The sequence below is a fragment of the Bufo bufo genome, chromosome 5 (genome assembly GCF_905171765.1).
Source record: "Bufo bufo chromosome 5, aBufBuf1.1, whole genome shotgun sequence".
Lineage (NCBI taxonomy): Eukaryota > Metazoa > Chordata > Amphibia > Anura > Bufonidae > Bufo > Bufo bufo.
Genome location: NC_053393.1, coordinates 79,270,945 through 79,290,624, shown reverse-complemented (window position 1 = coordinate 79,290,624; position 19,680 = coordinate 79,270,945). Strand labels below are relative to the sequence as shown.

Here is a 19,680-nt window from a genome sequence, read left to right as displayed (position 1 = left end):
AAATCTGGCGCCTGCGCCGCGGCCGTACCTGTCTTCAATCGGCGCAGGCGCACTGAGAGGCGGCCGCTCGCTCGGCTGCTCCATCCTCAATGCGCCTGCGCCGGGTGTAGATGTGACGTCATCGGCGCAGGCGCATTGAGGATGGAGCGGCCGAGCGAGGGCCGCCTCTCAGTGCGCCTGCGCCAATTGAAGACAGGTACGGCCGCGGCGCAGGCGCCAGATTTTGAATGCTAACAGGCAAAGCCAGCAGAGAACGATTCCGTTCCCTGGCCCTGTCAATCACAATGCGGAGGGGGCGTCATTAGGATCGGAGGATGCAGCTGCTACCAGCAAGTAGCCCCCCTACTTGCTGGTAGCAAGGTCATTTGCATATTTTAAAAGCATGTTTTAAACAAAATCTACAGGACCAAAATGATTAATTTGATTATGTAGGCATAAATCGCAGTGTGGGGATTATAAGTAAGCAGAAAGAAAAAAAAGGTTTAGTGGGGTGACAGAAGCCCTTTAACCACCTCAGCCCCCAGTGCTTAAACACCCTGAAAGACCAGGCCACTTTTTACACTTCTGACCTACACTACTTTCACCGTTTATTGCTCGGTCATGCAACTTACCACCCAAATGAATTTTACCTCCTTTTCTTCTCACTAATAGAGCTTTCATTTGGTGGTATTTCATTGCTGCTGACATTTTTACTTTTTTTGTTATTAATCGAAATTTAACGATTTTTTTGCAAAAAAATGACATTTTTCACTTTCAGTTGTAAAATTTTGCAAAAAAAACGACATCCATATAGAAATTTTGCTCTAAATTTATAGTTCTACATGTCTTTGATAAAAAAAAAATGTTTGGGTAAAAAAAAAATGGTTTGGGTAAAAGTTATAGCGTTTACAAACTATGGTACAAAAATGTGAATTTCCGCTTTTTGAAGCAGCTCTGACTTTCTGAGCACCTGTCATGTTTCCTGAGGTTCTACAATGCCCAGACAGTACAAACACCCCACAAATGACCCAATTTCTGAAAGTAGACACCCTAAGGTATTCGCTGATGGGCATAGTGAGTTCATAGAACTTTTTATTTTTTGTCACAAGTTAGCGGAAAATGATGATTTTTTTTTTTTTTTTTTTTTTCCTTACAAAGTCTCATATTCCACTAACTTGTGACAAAAAATAAAAACTTCTATGAACTCACTATGCCCATCAGCGAATACCTTGGGGTCTCTTCTTTCCAAAATGGGGTCACTTGTGGGGTAGTTATACTGCCCTGGCATTCTAGGGGCCCAAATGTGTGGTAAGGAGTTTGAAATCAAATTCTGTAAAAAATGACCTGTGAAATCCGAAAGGTGCTCTTTGGAATATGGGCCCCTTTGCCCACCTAGGCTGCAAAAAAGTGTCACACATCTGGTATCTCCGTACTCAGGAGAAGGTGGGGAATGTGTTTTGGGGTGTCATTTTATATATACCCATGCTGGGTGAGAGAAATATCTTGGCAAAAGACAACTTTTCCCATTTTTTTATACAAAGTTGTCATTTGACCAAGATATTTATCTCACCCAGCATGGGTATATGTAAAAAGACACCCCAAAACACATTCCTCAACTTCTCCTGAGTACGGGGATACCAGATGTGTGACACTTTTTTGCAGCCTAGGTGGGCAAAGGGGCCCATATTCCAAAGAGCACCTTTCGGATTTCACTCCTCATTTTTTCCTGAATTTGATTTCAAACTCCTTACCACACATTTGGGCCCCTAGAATACCAGGGCAGTATAACTACCCCACAAGTGACCCCATTTTGGAAAGAAGACACCCCAAGGTATTCCGTGAGGGGCATGGCGAGTTCCTAGAATTTTTTATTTTTTGTCACAAGTTAGTGGAAAATGATGATTTTTTTTTTTTTTTTTTTTTTCATACAAAGTCTCATATTCCACAAACTTGTGACAAAAAATAAAAACTTCCATGAACTCACTATGCCCATCAGCGAATACCTTGGGGTCTCTTCTTTCCAAAATGGGGTCACTTGTGGGGTAGTTATACTGCCCTGGCATTCTAGGGGCCCAAATGTGTGGTAAGTAGGTAAATGACCTGTGAAATCCGAAAGGTGCTCTTTGGAATGTGGGCCCCTTTGCCCACCTAGGCTGCAAAAAAGTGTCACACATCTGGTATCTCTGTATTCAGGAGAAGTTGAGGAATGTGTTTTGGGGTGTCTTTTTACATATACCCATGCTGGGTGAGATAAATATCTTGGTCAAATGCCAACTTTGTATAAAAAAATGGGAAAAGTTGTCTTTTGCCAAGATATTTCTCTCACCCAGCATGGGTATATGTAAAATGACACCCCAAAACACATTCCCCAACTTCTCCCGATTACGGAGATACCAGATGTGTGACACTTTTTTGCAGCCGAGGTGGGCAAAGGGGCCCATATTCAAAAGAGCACCTTTCGGATTTCACAGGTCATTTTTTACAGAATTTGATTTCAAACTCCTTACCACACATTTGGGCCCCTAGAATGCCAGGGCAGTATAACTACCCCACAAGTGACCCCATTTTGGAAAGAAGAGACCCCAAGGTATTCACTGATGGGCAAAGTGAGTTCATGGAAGTTTTTATTTTTTGTCACAAGTTAGTGGAATATGAGACTTTGTATGAAAAAAAAAAAAAAATAAATAAATAAGCATTTTCCACTAACTTGTGACAAAAAATAAAAAATTCTAGGAACTCGCCATGCCCCTCACGGAATACCTTGGGGTGTCTTCTTTCCAAAATGGGGTCACTTGTGGGGTAGTTATACTGCCCTGGCATTTTCCAGGGGCCCTAATGTGTGGTAAGTAGGTAAATGACCTGTGAAATCCTAAAGGTGCTCTTTGGAATATGGGCCCCTTTGCCCACCTAGGCTGCAAAAAAGTGTCACACATGTGGTATCGCCGTATTCAGGAGAAGTTGGGGAATGTGTTTTGGGGTGTCATTTTACATATACCCATGCTGGGTGAGAGAAATATCTTGGCAAAAGACAACTTTTCCCATTTTTTTATACAAAGTTGGCATTTGACCAAGATATTTCTCTCACCCAGCATGGGTATATGTAAAATGACACCCCAAAACACATTCCCCAACTTCTCCTGAGTACGGCGATACCAGATGTGTGACACTTTTTTGCAGCCTAGATGCGCAAAGGTGCCCAAATTCCTTTTAGGAGGGCATTTTTAGACATTTGGATACCAGACTTCTTCTCACGCTTTGGGGCCCCTAGAATGCCAGGGCAGTATAAATACCCCACATGTGACCCCATTTTGGAAAGAAGACACCCCAAGGTATTCAATGAGGGGCATGGCGAGTTCATAGAAATTTATTTTTTTTGGCACAAGTTAGCGGAAATTGATATTTTTAATTTTTTTCTCACAAAGTCTCCCGTTCCGCTAACTTGGGACAAAAATTTCAATCTTTCATGGACTCAATATGCCCCTCACAGAATACCTGGGGGTGTCTTCTTTCCGAAATGGGGTCACATGTGGGGTATTTATACTGCCCTGGCATTCTAGGGGCCCTAAAGCGTGAGAAGAAGTCTGGAATATAAATGTCTAAAAAATTTTACGCATTTGGATTCCGTGAGGGGTATGGTGAGTTCATGTGAGATTTTATTTTTTGACACAAGTTAGTGGAATATGAGACTTTGTAAGAAAAAAAAAAATAATTCTGCTAACTTGGGCCAAAAAAATATCTGAATGGAGCCTTACAGAGGGGTGATCAATGACAGGGGGGTGATCAATGACTGGGGGGTGATCAATGACAGGGGGGTGATCAATGACAGGGGGGTGATCAGGGAGTCTATATGGGGTGATAACCACAGTCATTGATCACGCCCGTGTAAGGCTTCATTCAGACGTCCGGATGCGTTTTGCGGATCCGATCCATCTATCAGTGCATCCGTAAAAATCATGCGGACATCTGAATGGAGCTTTACAGGGGGGTAATCAATGACAGGGGGGTGATCAATGACAGGGGGGTGATCAGGGAGTCTATATGGGGTGATCACCACAGTCATTGATCATGCCCCTGTAAGGCTTCATTCAGACGTCCGGATGCGTTTTGCGGATCCGATCCATCTATCAGTGCATCCGTAAAAATCATGCGGACATCTGAATGGAGCTTTACAGGGGGGTAATCAATGACAGGGGGGTGATCAATGACAGGGGGGTGATCAGGGAGTCTATATGGGGTGATCACCACAGTCATTGATCATGCCCCTGTAAGGCTTCATTCAGACGTCCGGATGCGTTTTGCGGATCGGATCCATCTATCAGTGCATCCGTAAAAATCATGCGGACATCTGAATGGAGCTTTACAGGGGGGTAATCAATGACAGGGGGGTGATCACCACAGTCATTGATCATGCCCCTGTAAGGCTTCATTCAGACGACCGGATGCGTTTTGCGGATCCGATCCATGTATCAGTGCATCCGTAAAAATCATGCGGACATCTGAATGGAGCTTTACAGGGGGGTGATCAGGGAGTCTATATGGGGTGATCACCACAGTCATTGATCATGCCCCTGTAAGGCTTCATTCAGACGTCCGGATGCGTTTTGCGGATCCGATCCATCTATCAGTGCATCCGTAAAAATCATGCGGACATCTGAATGGAGCTTTACAGGGGGGTAATCAATGACAGGGGGGTGATCACCACAGTCATTGATCATGCCCCTGTAAGGCTTCATTCAGACGACCGGATGCGTTTTGCGGATCCGATCCATGTATCAGTGCATCCGTAAAAATCATGCGGACATCTGAATGGAGCTTTACAGGGGGGTAATCAATGACAGGGGGGTAATCAATGACAGGGGGGTGATCAGGGAGTCTATATGGGGTGATCACCACAGTCATTGATCATGCCCCTGTAAGGCTTCATTCAGACGTCCGGATGCGTTTTGCGGATCCGATCCATCTATCAGTGGATCCGTAAAAATCATGCGGACGTCTGAATGGAGCTTTACAGGGGGTTGATCAATGACAGGGGGGTAATCAATGACAGGGGGGTGATCAGGGAGTCTATATGGGGTGATCAGGGGTGATTAGGGGTGATCAGGGGCTAATAAGGGGTTAATAAGTGATGGGGGGGGGTGTAGTGTAGTGTAGTGGTGCTTGGTGCTACTTTACTGAGCTACCTGTGTCCTCTGGTGGTCGATCCAAACAAAGGGGACCACCAGAGGACCAGGTAGCAGGTATATTAGACGCTGTTATCAAAACAGCGTCTAATATACCTGTTAGGGGTTAAAAAAAACACATCTCCAGCCTGCCAGCGAACGATCGCCGCTGGCAGGCTGGAGATCAACTCTCTTACCTTCCGTTCCTGTGAGCGCGCGCGCCTGTGTGCGCGCGTTCACAGGAAATCTCGCGTCTCGCGAGATGACGCGTATATGCGTGACTGTGCGCAGCGCTGCCACCTCCGGAACGCGATCCTGCGTTAGGCGGTCCGGAGGTGGTTAAGGTGCACACAGTGGCCCGAAGTGCACTTACCTGCTCATTTGCATATGGATTAAAAGTACTTTTTCTCCACAATAATGCAACATATCACAAAAAAAAAAGTAAAAAAGGCATCATTACATTCAGCTGAGCCAGCCCCACTGTGCTTGAATGGGCAGCAGGGTGGCTCAGTGGTTAGCACTGGGGTCCTGGGTTTGAATCTGACCAAGGACAACATCTGCATGGGGTTTGTATGTTCTCTCCATGTTTGCGTGGGTTTCCTCCAACACTCCAAAGACATACCGATAGGGACCTTAGATTGTGAGCTCCACTAGGGACAGTTGGATGCTAAAGCGCTGCGGAATATGTCAGCGCTATATAAGTGCATAAGATAAATAAAATACATAAATGAATTTGTCCTTGTTGACAATAAATGCGCATTTATGGCTCATGCACACGACCGTATGCATTTTGCGGCCCGCAAAAAACAGATCTGCAAAAATCATGGATGACGTCCGTGTGCATTCCATATTTTGCGGAACGGAACAGCTGGCCCCTAATAGAACAGTACTATCCTTGTCTGTAATGCGGACAATAAGAGCTCATTCACACGACCGTGGTTCTGTTCCGCATCAAAAAATGCGGCTCGGTTGCAGACCCATGCACTTCAATGAGGCCGCAGAAGATGCGGACAGCACTCCGTGTGCTGTCCGCATCCGTTGCTCCGTTCCGTGGCCCCAAAAATTTACGAGTCATGTCCTATTTTTGTCTGTTTTGCGGACAAGAATAGGCATTTCTATAAAGGGCTGTTCCGTTGCGGAAGGCACACGAGCGGAATCTGTGTTTTGCGGATCCGCAATTTGTGGAACGCAAAAAACGGCGCGTTCGTGTGAACAGGCCCTAATAGGATATGTTCTATTTTTTTGCTGAACGGATATACGGACATACGGAAACGGAATGCACACGGAGTAACTTCAGCTGTTTTTGCGGACCCATTAAAACAAACGGAACGGACACGGGAAGAAAATACGTTCTTGATTTTAGTGTGTATTTGCCTAGTGGAAAATATTGGAAAACTTGTCCCACTGTACCATAACCTCCAAGTGTGAACCCGCCCTCCCATAAAATATGAAGCAACGTTCTGCTTTATGTCCAGGGGTAGCCGGTTGCACGCAGCTGCTGTATTGTGTGGTAGGTCCGGAAAGGTCTAAATACAGCAGAATAATACATTCTCACACTGCACCTGTCTACCAGCTCCCGACAGGAACTCCAGCCTCCGTCCCCAGTATTGTTCCTGTGGAAGCTGAAAAGAGCGAGCCGGGGGATAAGGTTACAAGTGGGAATTACCAACAGGAATCACCAACTGGAATACTGTACATAGGTCAGTTATTCTATTGCTAAATTATTAGCACTGTTTTCTAACTACAAAAATGATCTGTAACCTGAAACGACGACGGTCATCTTAACTTCCTATTTTTTAGGACGTTGAAAATGCAGAAAGCTTACAAAAGATGAACCGAGAGCGAGCTACAAAAGAAAAGGTAAAATGCAACCCGGAGAGCCGGCAGGTGCACGGTAGAGGACTCCTGCTCACCCCTTCCTAATATTTAATTCCAGTTATCTTTATTACTTGCTTCAATGCAAACCTGTGATAAAATATAAAAGGGAGCAATTAAAGGGCCAGAAGTGTCTATGTCCTGGCAAACCCCATAAATTTGTGTATATAAATCTGTAATCCAACCCTATAATGCCTCCCCTCATACAGGTTATACTTAGTCCCCGCCTCCCGCGTCGCTCCTTATGCCCACACAGCCGCCGCTGCATGTCCCCGTCGTGCGGATTAAAACATTTGGCGAAGGGGCGCCAGCCAAAAGCAGGCCGCTTCAGTGACGAGCCTCCCTAGCGTCGCCCGCGATGCAGGGAGATGCAGCAGCGGCCCTGCGGGCATCAGGAGCGACGGGGATGCCGGGGAGTGGGGTAAATAGAACCTGTATGAGGAACCCGGGCATTAGGGGAAAGATTATAGGGTTGGATAACCCCTTTAAATCTTCCATAAGAACATTACATGTATCACATTACAGATTAATAATTTTATATACACAAATTTATGGGGTTTGCCAGGACATAGACACTTCTGGCCTATCCTTAAGACCCCATGCAGAGGACCATGGGATCGGATGTGGACCCACTCACTTCAAAGGGGCTGCAATAGAAGCAGACTGCACACCGTGTTCTGACCGCATCCCTCTGTCCGTTTCGCTGGCCCGCAAATACGATAGAACTTGTCCTATTTTTGTCCATTTTGCAGACAAAAATAGGACATTTCTACAGGGTTAAAAAAAAATAATAATAATGGCGGCATGCACACGGCCGGGATCCGTGTTTTGCAGATCTGCAATTTGTGCATGGGGCCTAAAGGGGTTTGCTACTTACTACGTACTGATGACCTATCCTCTGCAAAGATTATTAGGGGCCTCGGCACCAGCTTTTGAGGTAAAAAAAAAGGTTGCAAGACCACATTTTGCAACTTTTTAAACATCTGTGAGATAATATTTTGTTACACAGGCGTTTTTACAAGTGGCAAGGGAGCAAGACCGGGGCCCTGGCAAAACTACTAACATTTACGCCTGGAAATAGGTTTTAAAGAGGAGCGAAGGCTGGCGTCGTTTTCACTCCAGGCGCACAGACCGCCGGAGGTGCGTCACATTTATGACGAGGCATGCACCTCGCCATTAATTCACTGCTTCCTCCGGAGGCGCAGAAGCTATCAAAGACTGGCCCTTTCTATAAGCCGAACTAGTGCTTTGAATCTTCATCTATTATCCATAGGCCTCCACAAAAGAGCAGTTCTCATTCGGGAGGACCAGGCTCATCCATGTATTACACGGTCGGCCATGATGGCCACTGCAGGCAAACTAGCGGGCTATATGGCTCCCTGGGGCTTCATAACAGCCGACTGCTAGGGGCAAGGGAAGAAATACTGTTTCTGCAATATGTGCAGCTGTGCAGTAGCTGAGGGGGTACACTAGTACTATCTTAAGGGGGTTATCCAGACATTTAATATAAAAAAAAAAACTGTAAACATAAATAAAATTAGTTACTACTACCAATGCGACAAGCCGGTACCAGGAAGTACAGAACCTGGCGGAGGACCAGTGAAGCACTGGAAAAAGAGCGGTGGGATAGCAATAAGATGAATTTTACTTCTTTCAGGGTTTTCCAAAACATTATAACTGATCAGTATCTGATCAGTGGGGGTCCGACATCTGGGACCCCTGCTGATCAGCTGTTTGAGAAGACAGTGGCGCTCGCATTAGCGCCGTGACCTTCTCACTGCTTCTCCTAGACCATGTGACATCACATTTATCGGTCACGTCTCAGCACCATTCACTTGATACCAAGCACAGCCGCTATACAATGTACGGCACTGTGCTTGGTGAGCACGGAGAAGAGCACAGCGCTCACAGGAGCGCCGCTGCCTTCTCAAACAGCTGATCTGTGGGGGTCCCGGATGTCTGACCCCCACCGATCAGATACTGATGACCTATCCTGAGGTCCTCGGTTATAAAACGGTTTTAAAAGTATTCTGAGACTTTTTTCTTTTTTTTTTTTTTTTTAAACATACTTGGTGGCCGGACAACCCCTTTAAAAGCAGCTTCCTACTGTCAGTACGATTACATGTAAGGGACGGAAAGAATTCAGAGAGACACATGGTGGGCGCTTGAAGACGAGCTTTTAGGGTACAGGGCCCATTTACTGTCCTCAGCTCAGACCGCAGTGATGAACTTATCACAAGCTTGGCTTCTATGTGCCCTCATGAAAAAACCTCTGCAAGAAAGTAATAGAAAGGAAATGTAAGGTCAGTAGCATCTGGATCCAAACTGAAGACAAAAGCGTCATTGTTGAGTTCAGAGACATACAACGATCATATGATATCAGCATGAAACGCGCAAAAAAAAAAAAATAATAATAATAATAATAATAATCCAGGCCACCGTCATCTAGTTCTAACGCAGTCACCAGGCCTATGTGACCCGTGTGAACAGTGTTTGATACATCACCTAAATGCAATGTATATCTAATGTCCGTTTAGCAGGGCTGGCATATTTCTGCAGCAGCATGCACCCCGTACATTATTAACGGAAGGGTTACAAGACGGATCGCTGTGCTTTTCAATATTTTTTTTTTTACAAAAGCTGACAAAGGGAATTACTTCAAGCATGTCTAATATGTAAGATAACTGAGTGAGGAAATGGAGAAGCCTGACACAGCGCTACGTGGTTGCATAACATGACGATCTGCTACTGCCGAGGGAAACTTACTACAACACTGGCCAAACCTAGAGCACACGCTGCCGACCTGGGGTTTTGCTCCCTGTGCTGAATATAAATGGAGAATATTTCTGTCCCTGAGAGCACGGCGCAGAAATCAGTTCTTCAGATGCATCTCAATAAATTACAATATCAAAAAGTTTACCTATTTCAGTCATTCAATTCAAAAAGTGAAACTCATATATTCTATAGCTTCATTACACACAGAGGGATCTATTTCAGCCGTTTATTTCTTTTAATGTTGATGATTATGGCTGATAGTAGGGATGGGCGATATAGGCGATATAAATTTGTGCCACGATATGGATTTTGTGCATATCACCGGATCGCGATATGATCGCGCTCTCGGCGCACACCATGTTCTCCTGAGCCGGCCCGGCACAGTGGAGGGAGAAGGAGGGAGTCCCTCCCCCCCCACTGTGCGCGGCTGCCGCTGACCACCAATGAGAACAGAGTAGGAGGAGGAGGGGAGGGACTGTGGCCACTGCGCCACCAATGAATGTGCCGGCCATATTCCGGCCCCTATGACTGCACGCTGCGATCCGCCGCAATTAACCCCTCAGTTGAGGGGTTAATCGCGCGGATCACAGCGTCCTGTCAGAGGTCGGGTGCCGGGAATGTTCTTCAGTCTCTGCATTGGTGGCAGTGGGCAGTTCCGATCGGAGTCCCGAAGTCCTGGCTGCCATGGTATATTAGTGAGCAGCATTATACTCACGTGCGCCGTGGCCGCCGGTCGCTCCTTCTTCTGTCTGTGCCGCGCATTGCTAATGCTTATAGCATTAGCAATGCGCCGCACAGACCTATGAGAAGAAGGAGCGACCGGCGGCCACAGCGCACGTGAGTATAATGCTGCTCACTAACATACCATGGCAGCCAGGACTTCAGTAGCGTGACTCCTGGCTGCCATGGTAACCGATCGGAGGCGCAGCATTACACTGCTGGGACTCCAATCGGAACTGCCCACTGCCACCAATGATGGGGGGGGGGGGGACCCTGTGGCCACTGCCACCAATGATTAATACTGGGGAGGGAGGGGTGAGTTTGAGTTACCATGGCTCCTCCAACCATCGCTGACTGTGGAAATTTCACACGGGACCTCAAGCAACTTAGATTGTGTGCTTCTCCACTCTTCCTCCAGACCCTGGGACTTTGATTTCCAAATGAAATCCATAATTTGCTTTCATCTGAAATCAGGACTTTGGAGCACTGAGCAACAGTCCAGTCCTTTTTCTCCTTAGCCCAGGTAAGACGCTTCTGATGTTGTCTCTGGGTCATGAGAGGCTTGACACAAGGAATGCGACAGTTGTAGCCCATGTCCTGGATACGTCTGTATGTGGTGGCTCTTGAAGCACTGACTCCAGCCACAGTCCACTCCTTATATATCTCTTGAATGGCCTTTTCTTGACAATCCTTTCAAGACTGCAGTTATCCCTGTTTGTGCACCTTTTTCTACCACACTTTTTCCTTCAACTCAACTTTCCATTAATATGCTTGGATGCAGCCCTCTGAACAGCCAGCTTCTTTAGCAATGACCTTTTGGGGCTTACCATCCTTGTGAGGAGTGTCAGCGACTGTCTTCTGGACAACTGATTAACTGATTAGAGTTTGACATCGCGAGTCTAAAATATAGAACCTTTTTACAATTTCTGTATTTAAAAATCATTTTTAATTGGTTTTATATAATATTTTACATTTCTAAAATACAGAATCCTTGTTTTAGCATGGTCCATGGTTTTATTAAGGAAGCATGCCCTAGTCTGTGTTTCAGCTGTGCAGCTTCCGTGGAACATGGCTGACACATAGACCAAACACTGATTCTTCACAGACATGGACATATGATTAATGATGCTGCATTTACATGCGAACCCGCAATAAACATACGGCCGTGTGCATGGGGGCCATGGTATAGGCTTCCGTCAGTCTGTTCCAGCACAGAATACTGGGCATCGGTCTGGCAAAAACCATTGTGTGCAAAGTTTTTGTTTTTTTCGACCAAAATCCGGCAAGTTTGCCAATTATGACCAGATCTCTGCCGGACCTTATTATAATAAATGGGACCTTCCGGTAACATCTGGCAATGCCGAATCCAGAGAACTCCAGCAGGTGACAAATGTGAAACTGGCCTTACTCTGTCCTGCAGGAACGGTCCCTTAACCCCTCTGCAGGGACAGGTGGAGATAGACATTGGTGCCATGCATTCAGCACTGATTGGAATTTCTTAGCCACAAAAGCATGATGGGCAGAAAAGAAACGCGTCAGTGCATTTTCATTTCATGTGACATAGCACAGCTGTACTATGTGATCTCTCCGGAGCATGGACGTGTGTGAACCTCTGCACCTGGACAAATTCCCAGCACTACTAGTAGAGAAAGACTTCTCCCTGGTGCTAGGAAGCGTATGAGTCAGAAGACTTAGTGATGCGGTGCACATCCCCGAGCCCGTACTGAAGGCTGCACTTAGTCTCCATGATACTGATGATGCATTAGAAGACGTCATTCAACGAACGCACAAAATGTCCCAGACACATCACTGATAAGCTGCAATGTGTTACAAATGGAAATCATGATTTCTCCGAATACAAAACGTCACCAGTAAATGGAAGTCCTTGAGCTGTCCACAGGTTGCGTCTGGTATTGCAGCTCAGCCCTATTCACTTCAATGGTGTCAAGCTGCAATATTAGACACAAGCACAGACAAGGATTGGTGCGATGTTTTTTTGTTTGTTTTTTTATTGGAAGACAGCAGCCATGTTTTTCTAATTCTGGACGACCCCTTTAATAGCCACCCAGCTCTCAGTCTCCAGACTGGCATATCAGACATGTGGCTGCCGGTGATAAACTGAGGCCTACCTTCTGTGTACGATTTAATGGCCTGTGTGTAGCGGCATGCAAGTCTGAGTGCGTGAAATAGACCAACCCTTGGCAGTCGCACCTGGATCACGTGACAGGGCGGTCCCCTTATGTGACACTGCCCAAGGCTTCCCCCGGCACCAACAACTTATCAATGCAGGACAGAGGAACTGAGAAGCTCATCATAATTGCGGCAGTCCGTGAGCTTTGCCAACAGTTAAAGGGGTTGTCCGCTTGGCAGTCCCCATGGAGAGCCCGGTACGTCACCGGATCTCCTGAAAATACCTTTGACCTGCGCGATTTAGTGCAGGGCAAGGGAGAGCTTCAGGAGCATGGACTGTTCCAATGCTCATCTTGGTGGGGCTGCCTGGGTGAAAATATGGGTATGTCCGGGTTCAGCTCTGAACCTGGACAACCCCTTTAAGCTTGTTTCAAGCCGTAAATATTAGTAAATTTGCACCGGTCGGAGTCCCGGCCCCAGCACAGCCCCTGTCCTGCCCAACTGTTGCACAGCCTATCAAAATAAGGACTTGCAACTTTTTTATGACTTAAAAAAAGTTGCTAGTCCCTTGATAAATGACCCCCAGTGTGTTTTTAAAGATGTCAGAGAGACAAAAAATGCCATCTAATTAAGAAAAACACCAGCAGCAAAAAAAAAAAAAAAAAAAATTGAACATGAAACGTCCTGTGCTTCATATTTCACATAGATTTTCAACATCGGTAACTGGAGTTTTTACCATGTCAAAAAGTAGGTGCAAAAAAATGGCACTAAAAAGTGCAGAGAAACACCAGCAAAAACACTGTGTGAACCCACTCTTAAGGCTGTTTCACACGAGCTTGTACCATCCGGAAAACACGCTGTGTGTGTGAATGTGATCCTCCGTTCTGGACACTGCTCGTCTTGCAGGAGAGCACGGCATTATACAGATTTATAATGCTGTGTGTCTCTGCATGACCTTATTGCTACAGAATCGTGGTGACAGCTTTAGGTCTGTATGATTCTGTAGCAATAAGTTATTGCCGAGACACACAGCATTATAAATCCGTATGATGCCGTGCGCTCCTACAAGACGAGCAGTGTCCAGAATGTAGGATCACGCTCATACACACAGCATAATTTCAAGACTGCACACGTTCGTCTGAAAGAGCCCTTAGGTCTCTGTCACACAGTCAGTATTTGGCATAAGTATTTGGAAGCCAAAACCCAGAAGAGGCACACACATTTCTATTATATGATTTCTCTGTAGGTTCCACTCCTGGTTTTGGCTTACAAATACTGACTGTGTAAAAGGGGCCATAGGGAAACGCGGTCCGTGTATTAGTTGCATCTCAATGGCCGACCACGGCTCCCCTGGCCCGAACTGACTGTATCACAGTAATTTATCATACAGTCAGTTCATATTCAATCACAGGGCGATTGCAATGTACTCACAAGATGAGACTGTATTAATTTGCCGCAGCACTGCAAAAAAATAAAAATAAAAATAAATCAGGCAGTATCAGCTGAACGCGAGCTCACCCCCAACCTCCCCTTAAGGCAGGGTTCACACCTGAGCGTTTTACAGCGCGTACGAACGCGCTGTAAAACGCCCTACGCCCCAAGTACAGGAGCTTCTTTGGGGCGTAGTGTCGCGCGTTCCCGTACATAGACTTCCGGGAACGCGCGACAATGGGCGTTCGCTTGCACAGGAGCCGCGTATGTGAGACGCCCGTAGAATCGCGCATACAGAGCGATCCATCCAGTACGCTCAGGTCTGAACCCAGCGTAAAAGTGTAGACACAGAACAGCTAAATGTCCATGTTTATTTCAATGACATTAAGGAGACAAGCAGCTGCCAGGCAGTACCTTCTCTCCTGACTGAGCAATGGTCATTTTAAAATCCGAAAAAAGTTTCCAGCCAAAGCAAGAAGTGGATTCAAAAGGAATCAGAAATATAAAAAGAAGAACTTAGGCAACGTTCAGATCTCCTGTGAACATTTCCAGCAGGCTGTCCTGGCAGAGAACAGATCACTGGTCCGCAATCCTCATGATGTGGAGCAGAGGTACAGATCAGAAGCCCACGGAAGCACTACGGAACGCTTCTGTGGGATTTCGGTCCATGCCCCTGCACCACAAAAAAATAGAACGTCCTATTTCTTTGTGGTGCGGACCGTCTCTTGTGGATAACAGACCCATTCAAGTCAAAGGGTCCACATTCGCAAACAGCGGGCTCACAGGGCACACTCTCATTTGCATGAGCCCTAAGGCTAGGACGCACAGAAATCTGCACTCGTGTGCACGTACATTAATTCTTCTTCATTTTTGCAAGATCTCTGCTTCCTGCCAAGGAATATAAATACCTGGACAGACCTAGTTCCTCCCACTCCATCTAATCCTCTAAGAAACACCAATACCTCTGCTGCCCTGACAGTTCGGTACATTTATCAGTGGGATATCTGTCTGGAGTCCAGGCGACTTAGATCACGGTGGATTATCAAGACTGGAAACAACTGTAGCAAACGCTATGCTGCGAAAAGAAATAATTATCAATCAACCTCTGGATTCACTAAAAGCAAGCAGTAACACTGAAAATTGTGAGGAATTAAAAGCCAGTGTTTCAGAAAGTTGCATAAGGCTACTTTCACACTCGCGTTTGATGCGGATCCGTCTTGTATCTGCACAGACTGATCCGCACCGATAATGCAAACGCTTGTATCCGTTCAGAACGGAACCGTCTGCATTATTCATTCAAAAAAAGTCTAAGTCAAAACGGATCCGTCTTCACTTACATTGAAAGTCAATGGGGGATAGATCCGTTTTCAATTGCACCATATTGTGTCAGTAAAAAACGGATCCGTCCCCATTGACTTACATTGTAAGTCTAGACGGATCCGTTTGGCTCAGCATAGTCAGACGGTCACCAAAACGCTGCAAGCTGCGTTTTAGAGACCGTCTAAAAAATGAAACGGACACCAAACACAGCCAAAGTGATGCATTCTGAGCGGATCCTTATCCATTCAGAATGCATTGGGGCTTAAAGGGAACCTGTCACCAGTTTTATGGTGTCCTAACTAAGAGCAACATAAATAAGTGACTGATTCTCTTAGCAAAATGCTGGGTCACTTTCTTTAATTGACCCAGTCAATCTGCCAACATCTTGTATTGAAAAGCTCCAGCTAATAATGATGAGTCCTGAATATTCATGAGCTTCTGACTCTCCCCGCCCACCTGCTGCTGATTGACAGTTATTTTCCATATGAATCAGCAGCAGGTGGGCAGGGGAGTGGCTATAGCTCTGAATTAAAAAAACGCTGGACTCAATGACATCACGCTGGACTCCAATCAGCTCATTAGCATGCGGCATCTTTGTGTATATTATGAGGTAACCATCTGTCACACCAGTAAGTGAATACATCTAAGGTACTTTTTAGTAGTTAATGATTGTATATAATTAGTTAGATTATAATCAAATATCCACATGACAGGTTCCCTTTAACTGATCCGTTTTCGGACGCTTGTGAGAGCCTTGAAACGGATCTGACAAGCGGACCCAAAAACGCCAGGGTGAAAGTAGCCTTACTTGGACTTTACTATAACCATCATGTGAAACGTAATAATGTATTTCACATCTGCAGAAACGTCTGCTGAAGAAGAAGAGACTGATGTTCACCATGGAGATGATTAATATCGACATCAACTTCCTCTATCTGATGGTTTAATATGGGGAGGAGCAAGATGGCCGCATATAACCATCAAACCGATACGCCACATGTCTGTCACATTCACCGCACACATCAGTCCGGGTCAGACAGTCCATAACCTGTATGTGACAGCGGTCACCTAGTGGCGACGCTGGTTATGACACTGGTGACAGCGGTCCCCTAGTGGCGACGCTGGTTATGACACTGGTGACAGCGGTCACCTAGTGGCGACACTGGTTATTATACTGGTGACAGCGGTCACGTACTGGCGACACTGGTTATTATACTGGTGACAGCAGTCACGTACTGGCGACACTGGTAATTATACTGGTGACAGCAGTCACATACTGGCGACACTGGTAATTATACTGGTGACAGCAGTCACGTACTGGCGACACTGGAAATTATACCGGTGACAGCAGTCATATACTGGCGACACTGGTTATTATACTGGCGACAGCGGTCACGTACTGGCGACACTGGTTATTATACTGGCGACAGCGGTCACGTACTGGCGACAATGGTTATTATACTGGTGACAGCAGTCACGTACTGGCGACACTGGTTATTATACTGGTGACAGCAGTCACGTACTGGCGACACTGGTAATTATACTGGTGACAGCAGTCACATACTGGCGACACTGGTTATTATACTGGTGACAGCAGTCACGTACTGGCGACACTGGTAATTATACTGGTGACAGCAGTCACATACTGGCGACACTGGTTATTATACTGGTGACAGCAGTCACGTACTGGCGACACTGGTTATTATACTGGTGACAGCAGTCACGTACTGGCGACACTGGTTATTATACTGGCGACAGCGCCCAGCCCACCGGCGACACTGCTTATTATACCGGTGACAGCGGTCACGTACTGGCGACACTGGTTATTATACTGGCGACAGCAGTCACATACTGGCGACACTGGTAATTATACTGGTGACAGCAGTCACATACTGGCGACACTGGAAATTATACCAGTGACAGCAGTCATATACTGGCGACACTGGTTATTATACTGGCGACAGCGGTCACGTACTGGCGACAATGGTTATTATACTGGTGACAGCAGTCACGTACTGGCGACACTGGTTATTATACTGGTGACAGCAGTCACGTACTGGCGACACTGGTAATTATACTGGTGACAGCAGTCACATACTGGCGACACTGGTTATTATACTGGTGACAGCAGTCACGTACTGGCGACACTGGTAATTATACTGGTGACAGCAGTCACATACTGGCGACACTGGTTATTATACTGGTGACAGCAGTCACGTACTGGCGACACTGGTTATTATACTGGTGACAGCAGTCACGTACTGGCGACACTGGTTATTATACTGGCGACAGCGCCCAGCCCACCGGCGACACTGCTTATTATACCGGTGACAGCGGTCACGTACTGGCGACACTGGTTATTATACTGGCGACAGCAGTCACATACTGGCGACACTGGTAATTATACTGGTGACAGCAGTCACATACTGGCGACACTGGAAATTATACCAGTGACAGCAGTCATATACTGGCGACACTGGTTATTATACTGGCGACAGCGGTCACGTACTGGCGACACTGGTTATTATACTGGTGACAGCGGTCACGTACTGGCGACACTGGTTATTATACTGGTGACAGCGGTCACGTACTGGCGACACTGGTTATTATACTGGTGACAGCGGTCACGTACTGGCGACACTGGTTATTATACTGGTGACAGCGGTCACGTACTGGCGACACTGGTTATTATACTGGTGACAGCGGTCACGTACTGGCGACACTGGTTATTATACTGGTGACAGCGGTCACGTACTGGCGACACTGGTTATTATACTGGTGACAGCAGTCACGTACTGGCGACACTGGTTATTATACTGGTGACAGCGGTCACGTACTGGCGACACTGGTTATTATACTGGTGACAGCGGTCACGTACTGGCGACACTGGTTATTATACTGGTGACAGCGGTCACGTACTGGCGACACTGGTTATTATACTGGTGACAGCGGTCACGTACTGGCGACACTGGTTATTATACTGGCGACAGCGCCCATTACATTACAATTCATCCTACACAAGAAAGGGTTAACCAGCAGAGCAGGAAGGAGGGCTCTGCAGTGTGTATGGAGACCACTGGCAGAATGGGATGGGAGACCCGGATGACACAGGCCTGGACCTACATCTCTTATGCTCCCCTGCCCTGTGTCCACCCCCCTCACGGGATCAGATCCCGGCCAGGCTCACCTCTTGGGCGCCGGATGCTCCATGTTGTAGATATCCGTTCACACAGTCCGCACCAAACTACACAACAAGAGAGCCGCTGCGGAACCGCTACTAACTCCGCACAACTTCCATGTTCTTCCTCACACACGACCCCCTCCTCTACCGCACTGCTCTGCAACCCAACCTGGCGCCGCCACCAAAATCCCGCCCCTAGCGAGAAGCCCAAGACCCGATAGGTCAGAAGGGGTAAGCGTCAGTCTTCTGATTGGCCAGCACTCCCGTCACGTTGCGCGACGCTACCTAGCATGTTACTTTGGTGCACAAACAGAGAGCAGGAAGCTACAGAGCATGCTGGGGGAAGGGGCGGGTCAAAGGCGCGAAAGGGGCGGGGACTGAGATGGAAGTACCGCGCAGACTTGGGCTAAGGATGAATTCACACATGGGTTAATTTCTCCAACGTTTTCATGGGGGGGGGGCTTGTAGAAAATCGCATGCTGTGCTGCAGACACAACCCCATGCAGATAAATGGGACTGCTTTTCTTTTACAGACTTCTCTACAATAAATGTTCCCACACAGAATGAATATTATGGTAGCAACAAAAAAGAAAATCACGTAAATTGAACTGCAGTGAGGATTTTTAAATACAATGTAAGTTAATTCATACTGCAGATTTAACCCTTTGCAATGCACTCAAATGTGCAGCAAATCCGTAACACATTTGGATTGGTTCAATTAGAATTGGCTTTAACCACCTCAGCTCCCCTAGATTAAACCCCCTTAATGACCAGGCCACTTTTTACACTTCTGACCTACACTACTTTCACCGTTTATTGCTCGGTCATGAAACTTACCACCCAAATTAATTTTACCTCCTTTTCTTCTCACTAATAGAGCTTTCATTTGGTGGTATTTCATTGCTGCTGGCATTTTTGCTTTTTTGATATTAATCAAAATTGAGCTAAATTTTTGCAAGAAAATGACATTTTTCACTTTCTATATAACTTTTTCTCTAAATGTATTGTTCTACATGTCTTTGATAAAAAAAAAAAAAATGCAATAAGTGTATATTTATTGGTTTGGGTAAAAGTTATAGCGTTTACAAACTATGGTACAAAAATGTGAAT

The 19,680-nt window shown here is 46.2% G+C and overlaps 1 protein-coding gene across 1 annotated transcript in view; it reads right to left on the bottom strand.

Moving 5' to 3' along the window:
* STK3 (serine/threonine kinase 3) overlaps positions 1–18,748 on the bottom strand; it is a 234,541-nt gene extending 215,793 nt beyond the window's left edge. The window contains exon 1 of the mRNA XM_040432421.1: positions 18,577–18,748. Within this exon, the coding sequence (XP_040288355.1) occupies positions 18,577–18,599 (23 nt within the window). The 5' untranslated portion in view covers positions 18,600–18,748. The remainder of the gene's footprint in view (positions 1–18,576) is intronic.
* Between the last annotated feature and the right edge of the window lie 932 nt (positions 18,749–19,680).